Consider the following 11,332-nt stretch of genomic DNA (forward strand, 5'->3'; position numbering starts at 1 on the left):
GACAGACCCGTCTCCATCAGTACTGTACCCCAGTGTTATACAGTGACAGACCCTTCCGCACCAGCACTGTACCCCAGTGTTATACAGTGACAGACCCGTCCCCACCAGTACTGTACCCCAGTGTTGTACAGTGACAGACCCGGCCCCACCAGTACTATACCCCAGTGTTATACAGTGACAGGCCTGTCCCCACCAATACTGTACCCCAGTGTTATACAGTGACAGACCCGTCCCCACCAGTACTGTATCCCATGTGTTATACAGTGACAGACCCGTCCCCACCAGTACTGTACCCCAGTGTTACACAGTGACAGACCCGTCCCCACCAGTACTGTATCCCAGTGTTATACAGTGACAGACACGTCCCCACCAGCACTGTACCCCAGTGTTACACAGTGACAGAACCGTCCCCACCAGTACTGTACCCCAGTGTTACACAGTGACAGAACCGTCCCCACCAGTACTGTACCCCAGTGTTATACAGAGACAGACCCGTCCCCACCAGTACTGTACCCCAGTGTGATACAGTGACAGACCCGTCCCCACCAGTACTGTACCCCAGTGTTATACAGTGACAGACCCGTCCCCACCAGTACTGTACCCCAGTGTTATACAGTGACAGACCCGGCCCCACCAGCACTGTACCCCAGTGTTATACAGTGACAGACCCGTCCCCACCAGTACTGTACCCCAGTGTTATACAGTGACAGACCCGGCCCCACCAGTACTGTACCCCAGTGTTATACAGTGACAGCCCCGGCCCCACCAGTACTGTACCCCAGTGTTATACAGTGACAGACACGTCCCCACCAGCACTGTACCCCAGTGTTATACAGCGACAGACCCATCCCCACCAGTACTGTACCCCAGTGTTATACAGTGACAGACCCGGCCCCACCAGTACTGTACCCCAGTGTTATACAGTGACAGCCCCGTCCCCACCAGTACTGTACCCCAGTGTTATACAGTGACAGACACGTCCCCACCAGTACTGTACCCCAGTGTTATACAGTGACAGACCCGGCCCCACCAGTACTGTACCCCAGTGTTATACAGTGACAGACCCCTCCCCACCAGTACTGTACCCCAGTGTTATACAGTGACAGACCCGTCCCCACCAGTACTGTACCCCAGTGTTATACAGTGACAGACCCGTCCCCACCAGTACTGTACCCCAGAGTTATACAGAGACAGACCCGTCCCCACCAGTACTGTACCCCAGTGTTATACAGTGACAGACCCGTCCCCACCAGTACTGTACCCCAGTGTTACACAGTGACAGACCCGTCCCCACCAGTACTGTACCCCAGTGTTATACAGTGACAGACCCGTCCCCACCAGTACTGTACCCCAGTGTTATACAGTGACATACCCGGCCCCATCAGTACTGTACCCCAGTGTTACACAGTGACAGACCCGTCCCCACCAGTACTGTGCCCCAGTGTTATACAGTGACAGACCCGTCCCCACCAGTACTGTACCCCAGTGTTACACAGTGACAGACCCATCCCCACCAGCACTGTACCCCAGTGTTATACAGTGACAGACCCGTCCCCACCAGTACTGTATCCCAGTGTTATACAGTGACAGACCCGACCCCACCAGTACTGTACCCCAGTGTTATACAGTGACAGACCCATCCCCACCAGTACTGTACCCCAGTGTTATACAGTGACAGACCCGGCCCCACCAGTACTGTACCCCAGTGTTATCCAGTGACAGACCCGGCCCCACCAGCACTGTACCCCAGTGTTATACAGCGACAGACCCGTCCCCACCAGTACTGTACCCCAGAGTTATACAGTGACAGACCCGTCCCCACCAGTACTGTATCCCAGTGTTATACAGTGACAGACCCGTCCCCACCAGTACTGTACCCCAGTGTTATACAGTGACACACCCGTCCCCACCAGTACTGTACCCAAGTGTTATACAGTGACAGACCCGTCCTCACCAGTACTGTACCCCAGTGTTATACAGTGACAGACCCATCCTCACCAGTACTGTACCCCAGTGTTATACAGTGACACACCCGTCCCCACCAGTACTGTACCCAAGTGTTATACAGTGACAGACCCGGCCCCACCAGTACTGTACCCCAGTGTTATACAGACACAGACCCGTCCCCACCAGTACTGTGCCCCAGTGTTATACAGTGACAGACCCGTCCCCACCAGTACTGTACCCCAGTGTTATACAGTGACAGACCCGGCCCCACCAGTACTGTACCCCAGTGTTATACAGTGACAGACCCGTCCCCACCAGTACTGTGCCCCAGTGTTATACAGTGACAGACCCGTCCCCACCAGTACTGTACCCCAGTGTTATACAGTGACAGACCCATCCCCACCAGTACTGTACCCCAGTGTCATACAGTGACAGACCCGTCCCCACCAGTACTGTACCCCAGTGTTATACAGCGACAGACCCGTCCCCACCAGTACTGTACCCCAGTGTTATACAGTGACAGACCCGTCCCCACCAGTACTGTACCCCAGTGTTATACAGTGACAGACCCGTCCCCACCAGTACTGTACCCCAGTGTTATACAGTGACAGCCCCGTCCCCACCAGTACTGTACCCCAGTGATATACAGTGACAGACCCGTCCCCACCAGTACTGTACCCCAGTGTTATACAGTGACAGACCCGTCCCCACCAGTACTGTACCCCAGTGTTATACAGTGACAGACCCGTCCCCACCAGTACTGTACCCCAGTGTTATACAGTGACAGACCCGTCCCCACCAGTACTGTACCCCAGTGTTATACAGCGACAGACTCGGCCCCACCAGTACTGTACCCCAGTGTTATACAGTGACAGACCCATCCCCACCAGTACTGTACCCCAGTGTTATACAGTGACACACCCGTCCCCACCAGTACTGTATCCCAGTGTTATACAGTGACAGACCCGTCCCGACCAGTACTGTACCCCAGTGTTACACAGTGACAGACCCGTCCCCACCAGTACTGTAGCCCAGTGTTATACAGTGACAGACCCATCCCCACCAGTACTGTATCCCAGTGTTGTACAGTGACAGACCCGGCCCCACCAGTACTATACCCCAGTGTTATACAGTGACAGGCCCGTCCCCACCAATACTGTACCCCAGTGTTATACAGTGACAGACCCGTCCCCACCAGTACTGTATCCCATGTGTTATACAGTGACAGACCCGTCCCCACCAGTACTGTACCCTAGTGTTATACAGTGACAGACCCGTCCCCACCAGTACTGTACCCCAGTGTTATACAGTGACAGACCCGTCCCCACCAGTACTGTACCCAGTGTTATACAGTGACAGACCCGTCCCCACCAGTACTGTACCCCAGTGTTATACAGTGACAGACCCATCCCCACCAGTACTGTACCCAGTGTTATACAGTGACAGACCCTTCCCCACCAGTACTGTACCCCAGTGTTATACAGTGACAGACCCGTCCCCACCAGTACTGTACCCCAGTGTTATACAGTGACAGACCCGTCCCCACCAGTACTGTACCCCAGTGTTATACAGTGACAGACCCGTCCCCACCAGTACTGTACCCCAGTGTTATACAGTGACAGGCCCGTCCCCACCAGTACTGTACCCCAGTGTTATACAGTGACAGACCCGTCCCCACCAGTACTGTACCCCAGTGTTACACAGTGACAGACCCGTCCCCACCAGTACTGTACCCCAGTGTTATACAGTGACAGACCCGTCCCCACCAGTACTGTACCCCAGTGTTATACAGTGACAGACCCGTCCCCACCAGTACTGTACCCCAGTGTTATACACTGACAGACCCGTCCCCCCAGTACTGTACCCAGTGTTATACAGTGACAGACCCTTCCCCACCAGTACTGTACCCCAGTGTTATACAGTGACAGACCCGTCCCCACCAGTACTGTACCCCAGTGTTATACAGTGACAGACCCGTCCCCACCAGTACTGTACCCCAGTGTTATACAGTGACAGACCCGTCCCCACCAGTACTGTACCCCAGTGTTATACACTGACAGACCCGTCCCCCCAGTACTGTACCCCAGTGTTATACAGTGACAGACCCGTCCCCACCAGTACTGTACCCCAGTGTTATACAGTGACAGACCCGTCCCCACCAGTACTGTACCCCAGTGTCACACAGTGACAGACCCGGCCCCACCAGCACTGTACCCCAGTGTTATACAGTGACAGACCCGTCCCCACCAGTACTGTACCCCAGTGTTATACAGCGACAGACTCGGCCCCACCAGCACTGTACAATGGCGCGCCGCCTCGACTGTCGGAATCCTCCGGTCCGCTGGTGCCTCGAACGTTTTGCTCTGCTGCCCCGCCCCGCTGCAGGGCTGGGGTGGAAGGCACCTCCAGCGGTACAGGAAGGTGCCGCCCTTACTGAACGCACGGCTGCAGGTTTGAATCCGCTTTTGTGGATTCATCTTTCACACAGGCAGTGCGAGGATAATGGTACAAAACGGCAGACTGTCTCAGCACGTCTGACAGCATCTGTGGAGAGAAGAGAGCGAACGTTTCGAGTCTGGATGAGTTTTTGTCAAATCTGCTTGGACAAAGTGTCATCCGGACCTAAAATGTTAGTTTTGTTCCCTCTCCACAGCTGCTGTCAGACCTGTGATGGTTAAAATTCGCAGCGGTGAGAAAGAACATCAAGCTGTGTATTTGAAACAAAGCTAGTTTATTTACACTACTTTAAATGATTAGCACACCTTACTCAGTAATAGCTGAGAAAATAACAGTGTTAAATCTATGGTGCAGAATCTATAATATCTCTCAACCTTTCGTTAACACCCTCTCCCAGAATCCTCAGAGTCACAGTATATTTATAGGACTGCTCTGCTGTGCCATCTAGTGTTGAGATACATGAACATCACCTTGTTAACCTTTTACACTCCCTACATTATACATATCATTCCAAGGCCTGCTGAGATTCTCCAGCATTTTCTGTTTTTGTTTTGGTCTCCGCAGTCAATCGCTTTTCACCAGGATGAATGTTGTCGGGCGTTTTGGAGTTACTGCTGTGCTGATTTTAATTTCTGTTACAGACCAAAGACTGCCTGATGGGTGTCAAAGAGATGGATTGGAATCAGTTCAAGGATGTGACAAGTCGGCAAGGCACATTCCCAGAAGCCCTTACTGAGCGCGTGGATTGAGCACCAATCCTGGGATTGATAATAGCGGCTCCTATTCCATTGAGAAAGGCCCCATGTTGCTCCTTATGTCCAAAGCGAGCATCAGTGAGCAGCGTCACAGGACAGTCTGGTTTCCCCTGACCCAGTGGAAAGGCTGGAGACTCGAGGTGGCGTCACATTCTCTGTTTGTACGCTTCTGCTTTGACGTCCATTTTGTTAGATGCACTGCAATAAAAAACTGTACTGAGGAAAAGCCGAATGTTATTTGACTCTTATCTTCCAACACACTTTGTCATCAGTTGGATTAAAAGGAGATATCTGATTGGTTGCTGGTCCGATGCCTCACCCTGCTTCAAACACCTGCTTCTGAAATCAGACTTTTCTGGCTCGTGGTCACAAGGGCGGCAATCACACAGGACAGAAGGCCATTCGGCCCATTGTACGTGTGTTGGTTCTTTGGAAGCGAGACATATTGGGCGGAATTTAAAGCCCCCCCTTTCCGAGGCCGGTTTGGTGATGGGATTGCGGGGGGAGTGGGGGGGTGGGGGGACGGGGACGGCGGAGAGGGGGGGGAGGACGGCGGAGGGGGTGGGGGGGGTGGGGGGTGGGGGGGGGGACGGCGGAGAGGGGGGGGGGGGAGGACGGCGGAGGGGGCCCTTCCTGTTATCGCTCCTCTTTGGCCGGTGTCCATCCTCGATCCGCGGCCTCAAGTGGCAGCAGCCACAGCCTCCCTGACAGGCCTGCCGCTCTCGGTGCCACCCGTGCTCTTGCCAGCTCTCCTGTCAGTGGGCAAGGGCCCGGTCTCCTACATGATAACGCCGCCCGTCACGCGTCAAGCTTTTTAAAGTTTCTCGTGCACTGACAAGGTCACCCAGTGGCTCAAACAAAAACCTGTGACAGTTGGGAGGCAGGTGGAACCTGGATTGCTGACCAGAGGCCCGGGTGACCGGTTACCGCATCTGTTTTCCTGATTTTGAAACTGTAAAGATTCACTTTCACAGACTTCATGAATGAACCCAAAAGGTATTTATTAATTAGAATTGCACAGCAGCCTCATGGGTGTCGCCAGCTCCCAAAATGTCTCTGCCTTGGGGCCACGGTGGCGATTCCACACCGAGTCCCGATTGGTCAACCAGGCCATGTGACCCTTACTCTGCTGTGTTGCCCTGAAAGGGACAATCACCACAGAAACACAAAAAGCAAAATTCTGTCGCTTGAATAATTCCAAGTGTAAACACAAAATTGTAGCTTGAAATAGCTATCGAGCTAACCGGCCGATTTAATATTGGGCGATTGCACCCTTTCCTGGCATGGATCTGTTGAATCTCTGCGGTGACCCGTCGATGAGGCAGACAAAACAAATCATTGCTGGAAATGGGTACGCTCGCCCCAATGGCGGCCCAGTTTGTCGATGTTTTCCAAAGGCGCACTGCATTGAGTCGCTCAAACTGCGGCAAATCATTTTCCACATGGGGACACACGAGGTCGTTTCCTTAGGTAAATCCGAATTTTCTCTGAATGAGGACAGATTATGAATGGCGGAGGAGCAAAGAGTTTTGGGTGTCGCCAAAGGCACAAATGACCTCAAGCTCGTGCTCAGGCGCGGCCAATAATCAGGAGGGTTAATGAAATGCTGGCCTTTATGTCAAGTGGGCTGCAATCCGAATTACATCACAGCTGCACAGAGGGCGAGATCGACCAGCCGCGTTATGCCCGAAAAGCAGCGCTGCACGGCGCAACGCGGCCGGCAGATGCCGGGAGATCCCGCTTCTGGGATCTAACCTGCTCGCCTCGCGAGATCTAACGCAATCTCACGGGACGTCACAATGTGAATCCTGCCCATTGTGGGCAGGAATTACTTTTTGGCAAATCTCCATATTAGAGCGAGACAGCTGGTTTCACTCTAATATCCTCCCCCATGGTCTACCCGAGGCCTTGGGATCTACCCCCTCACCTCAAGAGACCTCGGCTGAGCGCAGTTCAATACTGGCCTCCACAAATGGGGGCCAGATGGATCGGCACTCATGGGGGTCTCCCAGGGGATTGGAGGCCCCCAGGTGCATGCCCCCTGGGTAGGGTGGCACCCTGGCACTGTTGGTGCCACTCTGGCAATGCCAACCTGGCACCCTGGCAGTGCCACCAGGCTGGCAGTGCTAACCTGGAATGTTTCCTGCTCTGCGAATCGGGCCTGGATGTATCCTGTGTGGGTGCGGGTAGTTGCGGGGGGTCTGAGGACCACCTTATAGGTGAGTTGGGGCTTTGGGGGTCGCATCGGGGGGTTGAGAGATCGGCCTGCCATTTAAAAATGGCATCCCAATCACCTACTTCACTGAGAGGTTCTGGCAAGCGGAGCTCCTCAGTGCAGAAAACGGGACTAAGGGCGGCCTCGTCGGGGCATCCCCGCTAAGGCCCCATATCCATCCAAATGGGAGCTCATTGCGGCGAGACAGACCCGGCGAAACGTGCTCGCTACGGGACTCTGTACCCAGTCAGGGAGATCGTGCCCAGAGATCCTGTCAGACCCCCATCTGGAGTAACTGCGTTCAGTTCTGCGTCCTTGGTAAGATTCCCTGGTGTGTTCCCCATGGCAACACCTCTACCAACCAGAGACCACTTGCCAAAAAATCAGCACTCTCTTCTCATGCAGTATAAATTGTTGTTCCTTTTCCACATGGTGATAGGTTGTCCAGTGTCCTGTTAGGAAATGTTTCTGAAGAACAGAGTGACAGACGTAATCTCGTATCTCATATTCTTTACAAATGCAGGTGACCACTAAGCATCTTGGTGACCCTTATTCCAGCAGTCGACACTCCTCGATCACACTAAATTGTCCCTCAGTGTCCCAGGATGTACAGGTTAGGTGGATTGGCCATGTTAAATTGTCCCTTAGTGTCCAAAGATGTACAGGTTAGGTGGATTGGCCATGATAAATTGTCCCTTAGTGTCCAAAGACGTGCAGGTTAGGTGGATTGGCCATGTTAAATTGTCCCTTAGTGTCCAAAGATGTACAGGTTAGGTGGATTGGCCATGATAAATTGTGCCTTAGTGTTCAAAGATGGACAGGTTAGGTGGATTGGCCATGTTAAATTGTCCCTTAGTGTCCAAAGATGTACAGGTTAGGTGGATTGGCCATGTTAAATTGTCCCTTAGTGTCCAAAGATGTGCAGGTTAGGTGGATTGGCCATGATAAATTGTCCCTTAGTGTTCAAAGATGTGCTGGTTAGGTGGATTGGCTATGCTAAATTGTCCCTTAGTGTCCAAAGATGTGCAGGTTAGGTGGATTGGCCGTGATAAATTGTCCCTTAGTGTCCAAAGATGTACAGGTTAGGTGGATTGGCCATGTTAAATTGTCCCTTAGTATCCAAAGATGTGCAGGTTAGGTGGATTGGCCATGATAAATTGTCCCTTAGTGTCCAAAGATGTGCAGGTTAGGTGGATTGGCCATGTTAAATTGCCCCTTAGTGTCCAAAGATGTGCAGGTTAGGTGGATTGGCTATGCTAAATTGTCCCTTAGTGGCCAAAGATGTGCAGGTTAGGTGGATTGGCCGTGATAAATTGTCCCTTAGTGTCCAAAGATGTGCAGGTTAGGTGGATTGGCCGTGATAAATTGTCCCTTAGTGTCCAAAGATGTGCAGGTTAGGTGGATTGGCCATGATAAATTGTCCCTTAGTGTCCAAAGATGTACAGGTTAGGTGGATTGGCCATGTTAAATTGTCCCTTAGTGTCCAAAGATGTGCAGGTTAGGTGGATTGGCCATGATAAATTGTCCCTTAGTGTCCAAAGATGTGCAGGTTAGGTGGATTGGCCGTGTTAAATTGTCCCTTAGTGTCCAAAGATGTACAGGTTAGGTGGATTGGCCATGCTAAATTGTCTCTTAGTGTCCAAAGATGTACAGGTTAGGTGGATTGGCCGTGTTAAATTGTCCCTTAGTGTCCAAAGATGTACAGGTTAGGTGGATTGGCCGTGATAAATTGTCCCTTACTGTCCCAAGATGTGCAGGTTAGGTGGATTGGCCATGTTAAATTGTCCCTTAGTGTCCAAAGATGTGCAGGTTAGGTGGATTGGCCATGATAAATTGTCCCTCAGTGTCCAAAGATGTGCAGGATAAGGTGATTGGCCATGTTAAATTGTCCATTAGTGTCCAAAGATGTGCAGGTTAGGTGGATTGGCCGTGTTAAATTGTCCCTTAGTGTCCAATGATGTGCAGGTTAGGTGGATTGGCCATGATAAATTGTCCCTCAGTGTCCAAAGATGTGCAGGTTAGGTGGATTGGCCATGATAATTGTCCCTTAGTGTCCAAAGATGTGCAGGTTAGGTGGATTGGCCATGTTAAATTGTCCCTTCGTGTCCAAAGATGTGCAGGTTAGGTGGATTGGCCATGATAAATTGTCCCTTAGTGTCCAAAGATGTGCAGGATAAGGTGATTGGCCATGTTAAATTGTCCATTAGTGTCCAAAGATGTGCAGGTTAGGTGGATTGGTCATGCTAAATTGTCCCTTAGTGTCCAAAGATGTACAGGTTAGGTGGATTGGCCATGCTAAATTGTCTCTTAGTGTCCAAAGATGTGCCGGTTAGGTGGATTGGCCGTGTTAAATTGTCCCTTAGTGTCCAAAGATGTACAGGTTAGGTGGATTGGCCGTGATAAATTGTCCCTTAGTGTCCCAAGATGTGCAGGTTAGGTGGATTGGCCGTGTTAAATTGTCCCTTAGTGTCCAAAGATGTGCAGGTTAGGTGGATTGGCCATGATAAATTGTCCCTTAGTGTCCAAAGATGTGCAGGTTAGGTGGATTGGCCATGTTAAATTGTCCCTTCGTGTCCAAAGATGTGCAGGTTAGGTGGATTGGCCATGATAAATTGTCCCTTAGTGTCCAAAGATGTGCAGGTTAAGGGGATTGGCCATGTTAAATTGTCCATTAGTGTCCAAAGATGTGCAGGTTAGGTGGATTGGTCATGTTAAATTGTCCCTTAGTGTCCAAAGATGTGCAGGTTAGGTGAATTGACCATGCTAAATTGTCCCTTAGTGTCCAAAGATGTGCAGGTTAGGTGGATTGGCCGTGTTAAATTGCTCCTTAGTGTCCAAAGATGTGCAGGTTAGGTGGATTGGCCATGTTAAATTGCCCCTTAGTGTCCAAAGATGTGCAGGTTAGGTGGATTGGCCATGATAAATTGTCCCTTAGTGTCCAAAGATGTGCAGGTTAGGTGGATTGGCCGTGATAAATTGTCCCTTAGTGTCCAAAGATGTGCAGGTTAGGGGGATTGGCCGTGTTAAATTGTCCCTTAGTGTCCAAAGATGTGCAGGTTAGGTGGATTGGCCATGATAAATTGTCCCTTAGTGTCCAAAGATGTGCAGGTTAGGTGGATTGGCCATGTTAAATTGTCCCTTCGTGTCCAAAGATGTGCAGGTTAGGTGGATTGGCCATGATAAATTGTCCCTTAGTGTCCAAAGATGTGCAGGTTAAGGGGATTGGCCATGTTAAATTGTCCATTAGTGTCCAAAGATGTGCAGGTTAGGTGGATTGGTCATGTTAAATTGTCCCTTAGTGTCCAAAGATGTGCAGGTTAGGTGAATTGACCATGCTAAATTGTCCCTTAGTGTCCAAAGATGTGCAGGTTAGGTGGATTGGCCGTGTTAAATTGCTCCTTAGTGTCCAAAGATGTGCAGGTTAGGTGGATTGGCCATGTTAAATTGCCCCTTAGTGCCAAAGATGTGCAGGTTAGGTGGATTGGCCATGTTAATTTGTCCCTTAGTGTCCAAAGATGTGCAGGTTAGGTGTATTGGCCATGATAAATTGTCCCTTAGTGTCCAAAGATGTGCAGGTTAGGTGGATTGGCCGTGTTAAATTGTCCCTTAGTGTCCAAAGATGTGCAGGTTAGGTGGATTGGCCATGATAAATTGTCCCTTAGTGTCCAAAGATGTGCAGGTTAAGGGGATTGGCCATGTTAAATTGTCCATTAGTGTCCAAAGATGTGCAGGTTAGGTGGATTGGTCATGTTAAATTGTCCCTTAGTGTCCAAAGATGTGCAGGTTAGGTGAATTGACCATGCTAAATTGTCCCTTAGTGTCCAAAGATGTGCAGGTTAGGTGGATTGGCCGTGTTAAATTGCTCCTTAGTGTCCAAAGATGTGCAGGTTAGGTGGATTGGCCATGTTAAATTGCCCCTTAGTGTCCAAAGATGTGCAGGTTAGGTGGATTGGCCATG

The 11,332-nt window shown here is 51.0% G+C and overlaps 1 protein-coding gene across 2 annotated transcripts in view; it reads left to right on the forward strand.

Annotated features, from left to right (window-relative positions):
• Positions 1–5,385, forward strand: part of LOC140405312 (uncharacterized) — a 266,780-nt gene extending 261,395 nt beyond the window's left edge. For both annotated transcript variants that reach the window (XM_072493602.1, XM_072493603.1), the window contains one exon: positions 5,046–5,385. In XM_072493602.1, coding sequence (XP_072349703.1) covers positions 5,046–5,153 — 108 coding nt within the window. In that variant the 3' untranslated portion in view covers positions 5,154–5,385. The remainder of the gene's footprint in view (positions 1–5,045) is intronic.
• The last annotated feature ends 5,947 nt before the right edge of the window (positions 5,386–11,332 follow it).

The sequence above is a fragment of the Scyliorhinus torazame genome, chromosome X (genome assembly GCF_047496885.1).
Source record: "Scyliorhinus torazame isolate Kashiwa2021f chromosome X, sScyTor2.1, whole genome shotgun sequence".
NCBI classification, from domain to species: domain Eukaryota; kingdom Metazoa; phylum Chordata; class Chondrichthyes; order Carcharhiniformes; family Scyliorhinidae; genus Scyliorhinus; species Scyliorhinus torazame.